General features: G+C 31.7%; 1 protein-coding gene across 1 annotated transcript; it reads right to left on the bottom strand.

Annotated features, from left to right (window-relative positions):
* Positions 1-239: 239 nt before the first annotated feature.
* On the bottom strand, positions 240-9,395 carry LOC127700100 (uncharacterized). The gene is made up of 6 exons (XM_052203562.1): positions 9,307-9,395; positions 7,095-7,589; positions 6,112-6,294; positions 5,685-5,798; positions 2,167-2,329; positions 240-522 (listed from the first exon to the last, which is right to left on the bottom strand). The coding sequence occupies exons 1-6, from the start codon at positions 9,377-9,379 to the stop codon at positions 393-395; spliced, it is 1,158 nt and encodes a 385-aa protein (XP_052059522.1). The 5' UTR covers positions 9,380-9,395; the 3' UTR covers positions 240-392.
* Between the last annotated feature and the right edge of the window lie 8,757 nt (positions 9,396-18,152).

Genomic DNA, 18,152 nt, shown 5'->3' with positions numbered 1-18,152 from the left:
ATCGTCTCATGATGCTGGATAAGCCAATCATATAAACTCCGTGTAGTGTTACACCAGAAATATCTCTTCATGCAAACAATAGATAACAGGCTGTGACAACGAGAGAATATCGTTTACAAATCTATTTCCAAGAGTTACAGTTTGTTGGTAAGAAAAAATGAAATTTGCAATTTGAAAAGAATAAGATATTTTGGACTTCAAAACATGCAAAAAGACAAATTTATTTGTACCAATACAATGTCTGTTTATATCCTATGTCATTCAAATAAAACGTAATCAACAGTTCTAAACATGCCTTACTGTTCGATATTAATTGTTTTTTTCTACAATTTATACGAGTAATGAAGTTCTAATAAAACATAATACTTCTGTCTTCAGTAGTGACATACATGCTAATGACAAAAGAAACATCCGTCACATGTTTTTTTTCCAGCGTAACTTTCGGTGTAGTATATCCACCCGGCTTCAGTAGGTTTTGGATCATCTATTAGAAGGTCCGTCCCAAAGGTAAGGAGCTCACATCTGTTGATATAATAAAGAAAAAGCTATTTAGCAATTTTGAAACTGTAATTGTATTTTTGTTTAAGAAAGATTTTAAAACAACTGTTGATTTGATTCTATTTAACCATAGGTTGGGCATATATGTTCGATTATCTTATCCTAAGAGATAATGAATACTAACACAAATGCCCAACCTATGGTTAATTTTTGTAATGTTGTCAACCGTAAAAGCCCTATACACTCGAAACTGTTCTTGCTGTTCCTTTACCCCATATTATAATATTAATAAATTATATCATTAACTCACATTTTATTGTTATTTTTATCTAACTTTATTATATTCTGAGATGTACAAGAAGCATGAAAACACGCGGTGTTTACATTTGATGCCGGAAGCATACATAAGACGTTGACTTGTTTAGTTATGAAAGGCGATAACACTATTTTGCGGAATTTTGGTTTTATAAACCGAAAGAACAACTGACATGGACTGATTTTGGTTATTTTGCATGAGATAAGAGATAACCGTATTGCAATTGTAACTTTGACAATTTCAAGACTTTTGCAAGGATTAAACCAAACTACATCAGCTGAAGATTGCCCTAGAAGTATGAAGTAACGTATATCTCGGGTTTACGGATAATTTCTACCCAAACAGTCCCTAACAGTTTCCGCCAACGTGAAATACTTTATATTGGATAATTTAAGACTCAAGTACACAGACGTCATACATTGAATGGGTAGATTTTGAGGAACGGGTGCAAAATTTGGTTATGCAATGAGTGTTTCGCCTCAACCTGCAAAAATGTAAGGAAATTGAAAAATTTGGCGGTGGAAGCGTCAATATTTGGACATTAATATAATGCAACTGCAGAAGAAAGCTATCGCGTTTCTAAGGAAATCGAACGACTCAATGTTATAAAAACATTCATACATTCATAATATTTTTGAAGCAACATATTCCCAATGTTACAGGCAAAGAGGTATGTCTCAGCATTCTACTGCCCGACACCATAGAGCAAAGCATATTTACATGGCTCTCAAAATCGCCGGATTTGAACCTTACAGAACATCTTTGAGACGTCAACAAGACTTCAATTATTGGACAAACGTGAACAACAAAGGATACCATAGTTTTGATACAAATTTTGCTCGATCCATGCCAAAGACATGCAGACCAGTTTTAGCCGCATATGGTGGTCACAATAGATACCGACTTTAACGTCACAAGAAATTAACCAAATTTTCCTAGTTGACTGTAAATTTGTTCTATATACCAAACAACTGTTGTTATAAACAGATTTGAAATGCATTTTTAACCGCATTGTATGCTTCTTTTTTTGCACAGTATATAATTATGTTAATACAAAAGTCTTCAGAATGTCTGTCTCTTTTTTGCTTTATATCGATATTTTATTGACGTTAGGACATTAGGAAAAATGTCCTTCTCATAATTGTATTTCACACATTCATAATCTTATTTTCACCAAATGTAAATTGTGTCATATTTGATTTGATTTTAAACAACATGATTCACAATATCTATATAAAAACAAATACAATTAGAAAACTGAGAGCTTTAGAGCAATCTTAAGTGAAGACTTGCGTTAATTGTTTTGTAAACAAATTATCTTTAAAACGTGTAAATGATGAGGAAAATATTACCTTTTATCCTGGTTGTGGTATTTAAAAACTACACAAGTGTTTAGTTGTGCACACATCACAGCACAAGGTAACTTCTCTGAGGAGAAAATACCAAGACTTAAAAGTACAACTCTCTTATCGGGTTCTTGGCAACTGTTGAAATACCCGGTGGAGTTTTCTGGATCTTAAATTTTGAAATAGGCTATTATTCAAACAATCATGAAAAAATTCAAATTCTTGATAACCGTGAACTTTACAGTTCATCAGTGTCAATATAGAATGTTAAGTAAACAAGCCAACAGACAGAAAAAGTTCATGTTATAACGTTGTCTCTGATTTTAAATGCTTTAAACATGTATTTCCCTTAATTAGTTAACATTGTATGTTCTATTCCCAATTGTGTTATCTTAACTGGGTGTTTATTTACATAGCGGTTGATGAATGCATAGCAAGAGACAATTACACTGTCAACGCACCAAGTAATGCTCCTTTTTAACTTCATGCGATTCCCTCAGTTTTGCTTGTATTCTTGCTTTGTCTTTTTACTAGATATATAAGTTATAGTCATCGGTTAACTACTATTGCCTTAACTCATTTTCTTTTTACTCAAAAGTTCAATTCAAAGCATTTGGCCTAAATCAACGAATTTTTTAATGTATTTGTTTATATTTCGGGAATAAAATTCGTTCTCAATACATTGCAAAATGTACATATGAAATACGGTACATATGCGACAGGAAAACTCAATCTTAAGCATTTTGGCAGCATCCAGTTTCTACTGCTAACGATTAAGTTAAAGTTTTATATCAAAAAGTACTCCATGGGGCACAAAAGATAGATTCCTCATCAAAATAAAATTGTAAATCAAAGTAGTTTCTAATGTCTTTACAGAAACGACACTTATAAATGTTATCAATTAATCTACTGCCTCTTTTTATTATTTGAAACATTTATATATTATATTTTAATAGCAAAAGAAAAAGTAGCAATATGTATTTAAATTTTGTTACAATAATAGTAGTAGAAACATGAAAAAATACTTTCGATTGTGCATTTATGACGTTTTTCAAGCAAATTCCTGTTTCCATGGCAACCAACACTTCAACTTTCGGAATGATTATCATTTTTGTTGTCAGTGCATCATGACAAACCCATGATATAAAAATAAAGCAAATCCTGAAGGATGCATTTCTTATTTTCTTTGAAATTCTTTGATGCTTACAAAGAATGACCTAATGTATAAAAGTTGTTGAAAAGTGAATCTCAAATACCAGCAGCTCTGACTATTTAAACCAGATCTCTTCAAATCCAATGTCACCAATCAACTTTGCCCAGTTCACAGAATCTGACGTTTTCAGGCAATTGATATACATTTCATTATATAAGGAGTGTGGCTGTCAAAAGTACACCTCTCTAAATCCTTAGTTATTTAGTTCATCTTTAACATGTTTAATTAAGTTTGCCCAGTTCATCGATTTTAAAAGTTTTCAGTCGAAATCTATACACATCTCTTCATTTTGTAATTCAGTCATTATCGACACACAGTTCATTATTTGTAATTCAGTCATAAAAGTAATTAGACCGAGAGCATGATGGGTCATAGAATTGTTTTGATTTAGTGGAAAGAGTTGATTAAATAACACTGCACCACAATATGACAAAGAATACAGAGTACAAGAGTAGTTTGAGGAATGCATATGAAATGACGAAACAGTGTTGAATGTGCATGTTTTGACTTCAGTCTGTATGCATGTTTAACATATCTAAAACACGAATTTACCATGGTTTCATAGTCAGATCTTATGCGAAGCACTTAGGTATTCATTATTAAATTTTGATATGCTTTCCTTGTTCTATAAGGATTTATTTGTCATGACTCAACTTTCGATTTCATAAGGAAACGTTATCTCAATAGATAGACGATCTCGTGAGAAACTCACATAAGGACAGTTGTCCGTTTACAAGTTTAGAAATTATAAAGAAACTAAAATTTCAACATCCTAAGGCAAAGCTGTCCTTAAAATGATTTGACTATCATTTTTATGTCATATTTTGTATATGTAGCTCTTCATCTGTTTCGGTTCTTTTATTTCGCTGACTTTCAAATATTCGGCATTGAACGTTCCTGATGAAGATAAATAAAAAAGGGCTTTGGACACATGAAATGTATTTAGTGTTGTTTTCATATTTTCATTGTTATTTATATCATATTCCCTTAACGTCAGTTCCTTTGGGTAAATTCCAGCATGATATATAGATACAATTGATTATCGAAAGCAAAACTATCATAATAGTAGCAGTAAGTGTTTTTTTTAATGTTTTCTTTTATCAAATGGAATCTAGACGGACATTTACTTTGGTCATAAATTGTAGCCCAGTCATGCAAATAGTTAAAAAAACCCAAAGAATAAAATGTCAAATTTTGAGTTATTTCTCCTAAAACATAAGTTGTATAAAACTTGATACTTTACATGCTATGTTTTTCGTTCATTGTTTTGTACATAAATAAAGCCGTTAGTTTTCTCGTTTGAATTGTTTTACATTGTCTTTTCGGGGCCTTTTACTGTGCGGTATGGTCTTTGCTCATTGGTGAAGGCCGTACAGTGACCTATAGTTGTTAATTTCTGTGTCATTTGGTCTCTTGTGGAGAGTTGTCTCATTAGCAATCATACCACATCTTCCTTTTTACATTTTGTTTTTCCAAATATTTTCCATGATAGTCAATAACACTGCATGTTTCGACTATAATACAATATAACATTTAAAATCAATTAATTCTCTATATATTGCCACTGATGAATTAAGTCGCTTCTAATAGAAATGTTTGACTTTTATACTAATAAGTGGGCTTTTAATACACGCTGCAATTAAAACTTGGCTTTCTTTCCAAAGCGAAAGAAAACGTCATATTAGAATTGCCAGTGAATGGCAAAATGAGTCGTTTTTTGATGTTGGTCCCGTTGACCTATTTGAAGATTATATTTTGCCAGTCATTTCTTCTGTCTATAGTTTTTTCTATTTACTAAAGTATTACTTTCCCTTATACGTTATATTACTTATTTGATCTTTTGACATACGTTTCAAATATTTCATGGGTATTACCGTGTATTACCTCACGACAATAAGTTGTGTAGCATTGAAGATACCATCTGACCTTAACTGCACTTTCGAGTAATTGATTTTTCAGGTATATATTTGACTTCACCCAAAACCCACTTTATATTCCTTGCTTGTCATGACAAGCCCTTTTCATTGCTTTAAAGGAAAGCAATCAGCGTTCATATGCACCGCATTCTATCTTATAAAAAATGCATCATACGTAACAATAAAAGATATCTTTATAGAATGCTTTTGTAATCGTAGATGTTGTTATAATTTATTACAGGCTTTTTTTCATTTTTTTTAAATATACAAAAGTTTATAGCCATCGTTTGCTGATGTCAACATTTACTAATATATGAATTGTATATATACGTTATTTCAATATTTCAAAAGCATTTACAATATTTGATTACTGATATCTATTTATATCTACTTACGATTTTGACATCTGTCCCCATGGTAGTTATTGACACAGCTGCACGTGTATGTTGATTCGGATGAAACACAATTCCCGCCATTTTGACAGTTGACCCCGTCACAAGGAGATATCGCTTCACGACAAAAAATGAAAAATAGGTTTTTATTATATTTATCAACTCTTAAATCAGATAGAATGAATAAAGCTTATTGAATAAACAAAAATAAAGCCTGCTAATGTAGCTATACCAGATATGCCAGTATGAAATGTGTCAATTAGTTAATTTGTTTCGGAAAAGTTAAAAATTGCCAAGCAAATATCTTTCATACATTTTTTAGTAAATGGCAAACGAATATAAAAAGAAATCATATCAATGAAACCAGGCATATAGATATCGATCAGAGCAATGATCAAAGAAATTAAAAAAAGTATTGTAAAGGTCTTACCAAAAGGTAAACCCAATGCTGCCCCAATATTGGATACAGCTTGCGATGTCATGAAGCCACCACAACCTCCCATTTGCATCTCCCAATCAAAATAAAAGTCAGCACCCATGTTTTTACTGGATGTTAACGAGGATGAACGATCTATCCATCCCTTCATGAAAGTGTTGGAACTACCTTTTCTGCCTATGACATATGAAAAATCAAATAATTTATTTTTAGTGTTCAAATTACTTAAAATATATTTTTAAGTATCATCATTATAGCAGCGCCTGCATATGAAACATATATTCAATCCTTCTCGAAATATACATGGCAACGTAATAATTTTGAAGGTTCATTTCAAACACAGTCGTCGATTGCTATACATTAGACCTCCTAATTTGTAGATTCATACGTACATGTACAAATCGACAAAACAGGAATTCTAAAGAAAAAACCTTACGACGATTATGAGGATTTCAATTTTGAGGTAATAAGTTTGTCTTTTTATAATTAATTGCATTCGTGCGGTACATGCGCAGAATTTTAATTTTACACTTAATTGTTATCAAAGGCTTGTTTTAAGTATTCAATTTTGATAATCTTTGATCCTATGATTTTATCATTTAAACATTAAATTATATTAACTATGAAAAACTAACCATTTTTATTTAAAACAATTTATCAGATTCCTTTACGAGATCTTCTGCATGTAAGAATGATTTCTTACAAGTAACATACTAGCCACAGCTCCGTGTTGAAGGCCGTACTTTGACCTATAATTATTTAATTTTTACACATTGTGACTTGGATGGATAGTTGTCGCACTCATACCACATCTTCTTATTTATATATAGTGTGGAATGGTTGTATTTTGTGAGTTTTGTTTTTCTTTAAACATATACTGTTTATATTTTAAAAAAAATTGTTTTGCCATGTTGGTTGTCTGTTTCATTTGATTTGTTCGCATAATTCCTTGATTTCAAATGTGTACTATTATTTACCAGGGTTTGCATTATTCGGATTGTAATAGAACGTTATATAACTGTTTGGATTTCTGTCACAATTTTTAAACGTGTAGTCTACTCCAGCAGTACGGTATCCTTGTGTATTGTTATTTGTGGCTAAACTCAACGGTAAGAATCCAAGAAAAATGTATGGTGACATAATGTTTAGAGTGCTTCTCCGTGGCCCTTTGTAACTCGTAAAACTGTTATATCCGAAATAAAGGGTGGACGAGTTTTGATATGATAACAAGTTTTCTACGGAAACCTCTTTCTGTATACCACTACTCCATCGGATACGTGTTTTGGCAAACTTTCTGGTCGAGTACAACTTTGACATAATAACTGCTGTTCCATATGACGCCTTTGAAATATACGTATATCCCCAGCTTTCTTCGAAAGAACAGTAAACTCTGATTGATTTATTACTATGATAAACTGTATATTCACCACTCGGATTCCGATTGTTCGACTGGTATATCTCCTGGCAAGAACCTAGAATGTTTAAACATTTGCTGATTGATTACAAAATCTACAATATAAAGTTCACTTTATTCCGATTAAAATATAATCTCTTTGAGATGAATCACTGAATATAAGCATTTCTTGATCTGATACCGTCGAGACGGATAGACAATAGAACGGACATGATATATAAACAACTACGGGTAACTGTAAAGTCGTCAAACTATACAAGGCATAGGATTGAAAGCCAACGACCTGAATGTTGACAAAAGAGATATTTCAGCTTCCATTTTATGAAGTTTCTATTTTTAAGTATCATCATTCTAGCAGCGCCTGCATATGAAACATAATTTTCTCAGTTGATACGATATGCCTGAGGTTCCATTTCCTATTATGATTTCTTTAATTGAGAGTTGTTGCTTTCAATCAAGCTTTTAAACCAAGAGTTTCATGTTGTGAAGATAAAGTCTTCCTTTCGAATTTTACGGACGCCTTCACGTGTCGGCTGACTGTTTCATATCTGTTTTACATGACGACAGATATGTTCCAAAATGGCGTCATCATATGCCTTTTCGTTTTACTCGAATGTGAACTACTGAGAAGAATTATTGTTAGGTTTGTATTTACAGGAGCAACACGACGAGTGCCACATGTGGAGCAAGATTATGCTTACTTTACCGGTGAACCAAAGATCATCTCTATTTTGGTGGGGTTTTTGTTGCTAAGTCTTTGTTTTTCAATTTTATGCTTTATAGACTGTTGTTTATCTTTTGATCGCTTTTCGTTTCTGTTATGGCATGGTCAGTTCGGCTTATGAGTTTGACTATCCCTTTGGTGTCTTCTGTACATCTTTTCTATAAATACACATGGACTTTTAATACTTTATGATATGTTTATGTCGAAATGTATTAAAACCGGAACATAATCAAATATAAAAATACTGTACTTAGAAGTACAGTACCTATTGATTATTGATAGGAATAATGAATCAACCGGAGAATTTCCGAATGTATTATGACAATAATTCATAAAAGTTCATTGATTTCTTACATTGCACTGTCAGTTCGGTTTCTAGTTTAAATGTCCTTTTGGAATCTTTGGCTTCTCTGTTTTTTAAATCAAGGTAATATGTTTGATTTGCAATGGATTATATTGTTATATTCCGTATATTTTCATTTATTTATACGAAGGGGTCGTTTATACATGTCGAGGATTTCTGCATGTTCCGACACCATTGTGATCCTGTTTAAAGGAATGAGCGTCTTAGTTATCGTTTGAAAGATTTTAAGTAAATTTCATGACGAGGAATTGAATAATTGATTGTTTATTGTTGTTAATTAACTCTACTTTCAGCACTCTTTGCTATTTCGTGGCTGGCAATTTATATTGGTTTGGGAATTCGGAGTGCCTCGAGAGAGCCCCCTATTTTCTTTTAATATGTCTTCAGTATAAAAAAAAGTTTAGGTAATCGTACTAGTGTTCTTGCTACATACCAACATAGGTAATTCCACTGTACCTTCATTACAAATAAGTTATTTTCCCTGACATAACAAAGTTTAAACATTTTGAATATATTAAAACATTTTCATTTTATGTAAAAAACACTGTTTCGTAAAACAATTGTTTCATTCAAATTAAAAGTCTATCATTTACATTTAATTTCTGCATTACATTTGTTAAAATGCATATAGATCATTCTTTTTTTTAAATTCCAGCAGTTTTTTGAAAAAAGAAAAGAAATACTCACTATATCCTTCTGAATACTGAAGTATAATAGCTGACATCATGCATGTAATTAACAACACTTGCGAAGGAAACATTCTGAAGGCTGAACATCTATACCTGCAAAGCATACGCGTAGGAAAAAAAATAATTTAAGAATCCCTGAAAGTGTAAGTACAGCCCTTATGAAAAGAGAAACTTTGATGCAGTAAAGTTGCAGCAAACTTGCGGCAATCTTTATAATTCGCCAAAAGACCTGAAAGTTGTTCACCAGTGTTCGCTACTAGCAGCGACCTTTCGGCAAACAAATGTAAAAGTTTGCCGCAAATCATGACTTTCTTATAATTGAATGAACTTTGTAAACAACAACTTTACAGCAGTCCCTAAGTTTGTTAGAACTTCGTCGCAAACTTTATAGCATGCCTTTATCGTTAAACAAAGCTTCTTCAATACTGAGCATGCCCCATGCACTAAAAACAGACTTCCTGCTACTTTAAATTTGAAATAGGAGGGAAGTTATAATGTTGGTGTTTTCATGTAAAAAGTAAATGGATGTTATAAATAATAGATCTCTGAGTTATATGTGATTAAATTAGTTCCTTGAACAGGACATGCCTCCAGGGGCATGCATCAATGATCATCTCTTTGTAAGTCATTTTAGAAATTTTTTGTATGTTAATTTGTTATTATTGGTACCAAATTTATGCCAAAGAACCCCCATTTATGAAAATAACAATTGTGTTACACCCTTACTGCCCTTAAAGAATTATCTTTACAGTCGTTAACTTAAACTTTGTGAATGTAATGATGCTTTACAGGAATTGTCTTTTTAATTATGTTCAAATATTGTCATTCTTTATTGTTAAATCACATTTGATTTATATTTTAAAATACTCTATGCTTAATTTCGATATACAGCTAATATAAATATTGTCATACCTAAATCCCAGTTTCTTTATAATTAACCATTATAAAAACAGATTTATTCTTTTTCCATACATATGAATCTGTTAAGAAATTAATCAGCTCATTTTGCATTCTGCACCGGGTAAATTAATAGATATACATGTACCTAAATTTAGTTTTTTTTTTGTGACCTCAATTTATATTTCTCTCTCTCTCATTTCTTTAAAAATAAAATTATGATCAGCAGCTGAGCAGGTTAATAACAATTATTGATCAGAATAGCTAATAAAATTTAAATTTTGATCCCTATGTGCATGTTTTAAAGGAGACATGTCACATACAGTTTTGAAAAAAAAGGATAAACAGAAAGGTAGTCACAAGGCATCATTAGCATACTTGATTTGTCAGAGGTTCACCACAAAAAGTCACCAGAAGTTCACCACAAACTATATAAGGCTATCAAACTATAAGGCAAGTCTGTCGCAACCTTCATTTTGCATGGTAAAAAGTCGCGGTGAAGTTGCCGCAAACTATTTGCAGCAACCTTACCGCTGTGTTTGCGGCAAATTTGCCGCAACAGTTCGCCAGAAGGCTGATTTTTCAGTAAGGGAGGTCAATATTGCTTAAAATAAATTATTTGTCAATTAATCAGTAGTATTATTGTGGGCGCAATTCTCACGAGAACACACAATATTAAATTATTGTTGTCACAAGAACACAAAATATTAAATGATTGTTGACACAAGAACACACAATATTAAATGATTGTTCTTTGCATTATTTCAAGTGGCAAGCAAATAATACATGAGCTGCGTCGGATATGCAAATGCACGTATACCTGTACATGTATCAGACTTCATTGATTTTTAAACATTCAAATAGGAAATAAAAGATGAATGTTGGTCTGTTTTGTAGGGTTCTTATATCAACTCAATTTTCAAACAGTTACAGTCTTTGCATAGAGATTTTTGAAACTCAAAAACAGATGTATTGATATTCATTTGCATAAGGTCGATTTCTAGCCGACGCAGCCTACATGTTCAGGGCGACTTTCCGAAAAAAATATTTCAACGAATAATATGACAACAACACATATTAACATATTCAAATGTACAGTCTTTCATCATTAAATATATAAATAGGAGATTAACAGAATAAAATGACAAAACCTATAAGTAAAACCATTATTTACTATTGATATAATAAAATGGTTTACAAACACATACACATATCATCTTTGTACAAGCATGTAGACAAATGTGATGAGCTTTGCTATTCTTTTGCATTTTATTCCTAAATTGTTTTAATTGTGATTTTATTTTCTAACTGTCTGATGAATGAAACTCAAAGCAAAAGCAAGACAATCTCTATTTTAGAATGTATGTTTGTCCTATTTTTGTACAAGTTCGAAACCGCACTCTTAGACGGACATTTTAGCGTGTTAGTTGACAGGTTTATCCAAGTGTTTTTTAAACCTATGATATTTGGCGAAAGCACGAAAAAAGTATAATGGATCAAACACAGATATGTTGAATAAATGACGTCTTCTCCAGGATAATATTTTTACAATAATATATTTATGATATATGACCATAGTTTTGCAATGCTTTATATAAACTTACATAAAAAAATGCTCAAGAAAAGAAGAAGTGAAAAAGAGAAAGAGAAACAGAAGTATGAACAGAAAAAAAAGATCGCATCACATGTATGTGTGTTTAATCCTGTTATAATTGATAATTTATTTGTCTCCGTAAGTGGGTGTGATTTTTTAGGATAATTATACAACCAGGTTATAACGTATAACGTACAACATGTTTCGAGTAAAATATAGGAGTAAAAAGATAAGGGATTGACAATAAAAATTAATTTTATTTTTTCGCTACGCAATACGATTGCGTACAAGTGTCCCTTTTGGACAAGTACAAGTTGAGACCCTTAATTGCAAGTCATCAAATGATTTAATGCATTAAACTATTTGAAATATTACACGTAAATACGTATGATTTTTAATTATGAACTTAACAATACAGTTATTTATTACTACTTTGTAGTAACAAAACCCGCTTTATCGTAAGTCCAATTTCACCCATAGTCTCCAAAATTTATTTCTATTGTTTATATACTGTCATTGACTCTAGTATTATCTGTTAAATTCCACAAATCGCTAACGTAAAAATCGTGATTAGTCCGTTTTTATGTATTGATCGCGCACCCTTTTTCGCTAAGGGAAGTTCAGAAAAACTGATTTATCGTTGATTGTAATCCGTAAATGTAAAGTTGTGTGTGGGATGTGTCCATTAGAAAGTCCGATTTCCTCCATAAAAAAGAAATTTGATTTAAACAAACATTTTTTAAGCACTTTACAGGTGTTATGAAAAATTAAGACCTACAACACCCCCACTCTTATAAAAAATCAAATTTTAAAAAAGATTTGTGTTTGCCATTAAACAAAACATTCTTAAAAAATTGTCAATCGTCATTCATGTCATTCTGCACATATGTGTAGATAGGTGTAGAAATCCTTTGTGTTATAGACATTGCAAAAGAAATCGACCGTGAAAGTAAAATGGTGCCGAAGGCCGTACTTTGACATATATTTGTTTACTTTTACAAATTGTGACTTGTATGGACAGTTGTCTCATTGGCCATGTTGGCACTCATACCTCATCTGCTTATATCTATCTGTAATTATGTAATATACAATACTGTTAAATATGCTGGGAATTTTTAATATTTGACCATGTTGAACGACTTTTAGCTGAAAGAAAACATAGACAGCTGTATAAAACACCAAATCCGAAAGAATAACCGATAACGTTTCTGACTGTATACATCCATAATTTTTGGACTATTAAGTATACTTCCATATTTCTGGCACTATTAAGTTTACATCCATATTTCTGGCACTGTTAAGTATAAATCAATATTTCTGACACTATTAAAAAAGTGGTACTTTCAAGAGAAAATTCGGCATTTTAAGGCGATTTGATGTGCATTTCTTCTTATGACACAACAACTTTCTCATTTAACTATTGTTGAACATTTATGAGGAAAATGAACAGATGTTAGTTTAATTTTCAATTCATTCAAGTATTTGTATGAATGCAGACGATACAATACTCGTGATATTGCTGGCTGGTTCTAGATTTAAACGATATAATTGTGACAGAAAAACAATGAAAATTTTGAAAGGATATGTGCTGACATTATGTCAGACAAGTGAAAAATTTCTTGTTATCACTTTTACTCCGGGAGAGGAGGATATCGAGTGTCACTTCAATACATTTTGAACCCAGGATTTCCGGATTTTTCATTCCATTTTAACAATCAATGGGAAATCTAGTGTCAAAATTTTATGCCTTACTATGAGGTATGGGGTTTGTTGATTGTTGAAGTGGAAATAAGTATTGTGTTACAGATTCATACCATTTGGCATTCTTCTGAAAAAAAAAACAAAAAAAAAAACTATATTTTATGTAGTGTAATAGTCTAAAAGTCATTGTCCTCTTTTATTTTCAGTTTTTAGTTTCAATATTTGGCTTAAAAGGGGGAGGTGACAACACTCCCTTCTTGCCCATGGCTCCTACGCTAGTAAAAACATTTTGAAAAATGGGGTACCGACTATTAGAGACTCTAGTCTATCATATTGAAGTCACATTCGCTTGGGGAATGCCCCTTTTTATTTTTGTTTATTCTAATTAAATGTAAGTAAAATTTCTTAATTTCTTTTACTTATTTTCTCCCTTTTAAACGTATTCTTGTTATTATCGTTTGAATTAACAATAAGGGTATTTTATGATCGAGGCCCCTGAATTCCAATTTCAAATAAATTCCAAACATAAAATTTAACAGGAGGGTCCAATCTATCAGGGCCTGTGATTGGAGATCTTGCAGGTTTCCGGAATTATGAGAAAGCACCTCAAAGGGAATCACATTATCTTACATTTAATTATTTTTACAATTTGAAAACATTATTAATTTGCATGAAAACATTTAAGGAATGGATGCTTTTTTTGTAATTTTATTGGGGTGTAAAAGTGTTGACCGATGCCCATTTTGTATGAAGCGTGTGTACGATCAACACTTTTACACCCCAATAAAATTACATAAAGAAGCATTGATTTCTTATAATTACATTTGGATGCTAAAAAGACCATGGACAAAAAGTTTTATCAAGTTTTCTGTTATTTACCTGTGCACTTTTTTGTGGAAGCACGTGTCATCACGAATGTAACATTTCATTTTGATATGAAGGTTAATTTTTAAATGAAGCACGATTTTTGTTAGCCAATCAAACTAACGGATTCTCGTGAAACATACATGTAATGTATTTATTCTCAAACACATTTGTCTTTCTTATATGTCAGAAGCTGTTCAGTTAATTTTTAACATTTGACATAGTTTTCTTTTAATCAGTTTTATACAATAAGATTTGCATCAGCAGTAAAGGTTGCGGTAATACATGTATGGGTGACTGTTTAAAAACAGGAGAACGATTTTCAACTTTCGTGTGTTCAACAGTACCTTCTTATATAGGTAAACTACTGTAAATAAAATACATAGTGAACTATTTTGAAACGCAAATATCGTTTGCATTTATTTTTTAGAAAAGTTTGTACTTTGGACTTTTGTTGAGACACTAAACTTTCTGAATGTATGAATTGAATTACATATGAAGTTAATGACAAAAGTGTAATTTTCGTTCAATCACAGACCGTGACTCCTAAACAACATAAATGAAAATCGTCCAAAACTTGACTCGAATTTTGTTGATATAACAAGATAAAAATATAAAAATTTCATTAAGGATACACAAAATCTGTCTATTGTATATATATACCTATTTTAATAACTAGAATTTTCCTTTGGAAAACCGGGTTATAATAAGAGATTGGTTGTTGCTTGCTAAACCTCTAGTGGCAAATATTTCATGCTTATTCATGAAGAGAAAAAATAGCAATCAATACAAAAGGTAGGTCCTGTAATATGTTGCTGACCGAGATGAAAGGCGATAAATTTAAAAATGCCACTGGAAATAAGGTATTATTTTGGGTAGGATAGAAATTTGGACTTGTAACAAGACCCCTCTAAAACTGTTGCAATCGTTCTTAACGTACAGAGAGCTTGGCATTCTCTCTACACGAAACAGCGGATTAAACGTCTCCAATATGACTGGGCGTGATTGCGAATTTATGCGTCTCGCACAGTAAAAATGACTTGATCTGGCAAGCGTTTTACTGCCGATCAGAAGAAGACCAAGCGATGACCATATATTCTATACACCAGTCAAAAAGAGAAAAAAAATAAATAAGAGTCGCACCTACATTATTTTGAGACAGACTTTAAACAAGAGCTTCTCCAGTAAAATGAAAATAACTGGGTTTTATGTTAACTTTACTTATGATTCGCTACATAGATGAATAACTCAGCGTTCGTCGACTTATGTTATTAAAAAAAAATCTATATCAATGAACATAAAATAACGATACTACAGGTACAGTAAAGTCTGTATAACATTCAGAAATTGACAACAAAGGTCGTTTGACATCAAAAACTTACGGAAAAGCGATGATTTCAAGTTTTCCATGGTGAGCGTTCCATTTCAGTGAAGCGACATTTCAGCTGTGACTGCATATTGAATAATATACGATACGATACGATAGTATAGAGCTTACGTTTCCTTTCTTGATAGATGGTTGCTGCTTGCAAAGCAGCTGTTGTACCAAGGGTTTCGGATGGTAAAGTTGGATGCACTACCATGAAGGTTTTACGGACCCTTTTCCTTATTTTAATGGGTTCATGTTCTTTACAAACTGTATACCATAGCTTTCAGTAGTATATTAAAGTGCAATCTTTGTTGGCTTTTGCAATCGTGGGGAAACATGATAAATAATGTAAGATTTCTGAGTTTTGAATGTTGAATATTGAATTTAGAATTTAGAATTTAGAATTTAGAATTTAGAATTTTGAAATATGAATGATCCGTCTCGGCTTTCGTAGAAATGGTTACAATATTATAATTCTTCAGCATAATACCTGTTGATATTTAACTCAAAATCGGCCCTGAATTTTTATTTTATTTGTACAATATTTCCATGGCAGCTAGAATTAATAGAAAAATACTTTCTTTATGTGCCTGTCCCAAATCAGGAGCCTGTATTTCAGTGGTGGTCGTTGGTTCATGTCTGTCATTTTAGTTTTTCGTAAATTGTTTTGTTATAAATTAGGCCGTTAGTTTTCTCAATTAAAATGTTTCATATTTTTCATGTCGGGCCTTTAATATCCGACCTTACGGTATGGGGTTTTCTCATTGTTGAATGCCGTACGGTTTCCTATAATTGCTTACATCCACTTCATTTGAACTTTGGTGGATAGTTGTCTCATATCACATCTCCTTATTTTTATATTTATTTAACATTATATAATAAACTCATCATAGATACTAGGATTTGAAAAGACACCCGTTTAACAACAAAAAACTCATCAGTGACCCTCGAATTAAAAGAGTTAAATTAAAAAAGGCCAAATAAAGTACGAAGTTGGAGAGATTTGAGATCCCAAAATTTCGATAATACGCGTTCAAAAAAATAAAACAGGTATTATACCATTAATTACGCTATTATGAAATCGAAACAATGTGTATGAGTGCTAATCTATTTCAAAAGGCGTTATTTTTCTTACCTTACTTCTTAGATGTCCGATGTATAGAACTGAACTTTATAATTCAAGATGGGGTTTTTAGAATAGAGGATTATGGTCAAAATTTACGGGAAAATTACTTATAGAGCCATTAAATGTAAAAGAAAAACTCATCACTAAGCTGATAGATTTGCCCACCAGACGCGTTTTGTCTATATAAGACTCATTAATGTCTCTCGAATGAAAACCCTCCGAACTCTTCGTGACTTTCGGGATGATACATCGCATGTCCCATCTATTCTAATTTTCGATATCTCTGATGGTGGACTGCTGTGAACAAGGGTATGATAAGCTCCGTAGTCACTGCTTCGCTCCTGACATGATGTACATGATGTATAAGATACCCTACTTATTAAAACAACAAACGATCCAACTCCTTCAGGCAATATGTACTGAAATTGAATTTGGCTATTCTTTTTCGTTTTTTTGTATCATAAATTCTGTACGTATTTAAGGTGGTACATAACACTACAGGGCGATAATTCTGTAAAAATTAGCTGAACGTTCTATTGTTAAGGAAATATTAAGCTTCTCAATGATCAAAATTAGTGTTTGTCAAACTGCTTTATATCCAATGAAATTTTTCTGATAAAGTGTGTGGTTCAAGTTTTTTAAAATTTTATACTTTTATCAAAGGGTTAAAGTAAATATTTTATGAAAATTAAAAACAAGCCAAATTAATTTAAGCCAAGGTGTTTGGTACCACCTTAAGTACTTATACATCCTTAGACGTCGTGTTTTTTTGTTTTTGTTTTTATCGTTTCCAATAAGAGTTACCCAGAACAAGTATCTCTACTGACGCAAACAAATATAAACTAAGAATTTCATCGTTAAAAAAAAAGTTCTTACCTTTTGCAAGAATAAACACAATTTGTAAAATAACAATAATTGGATAGATCCCACGCATATAATGTTACAATTTCATAAATATTTGTTTTGAATAATAAATACTTCAAAAAATCTCTGTATAATAAGTAAGGATGATCATACTAGTTGTCATTTCATCGTATCAAGAGCAAATCAATCATTGGCTAAATATCAAGTTTAGAAATAGTTTTGATAGAACTATGGTTGTCGTTTTGCTCAGATAGATACATATTTAGCAGAATCATTGGAGCTTGATAAGAAACATGCAGTTTTATTTTAATTTAATATGTGTGTGTTCTTTGTTCTGTTTTACCTAGTTCAGGGAAAATTGGATAATTCTAATTCATTTAATAGAACGTAAAAGTCTAACAATAAAATATTCATTAACTACTATATTTT

Source organism: Mytilus californianus, unplaced genomic scaffold (assembly GCF_021869535.1).
Source record: "Mytilus californianus isolate M0D057914Y unplaced genomic scaffold, xbMytCali1.0.p SCAF_48, whole genome shotgun sequence".
In the NCBI taxonomy this organism is placed as follows: Eukaryota; Metazoa; Mollusca; class Bivalvia; order Mytilida; family Mytilidae; genus Mytilus; species Mytilus californianus.
This window is presented reverse-complemented; position numbering and strand designations above follow the sequence as displayed.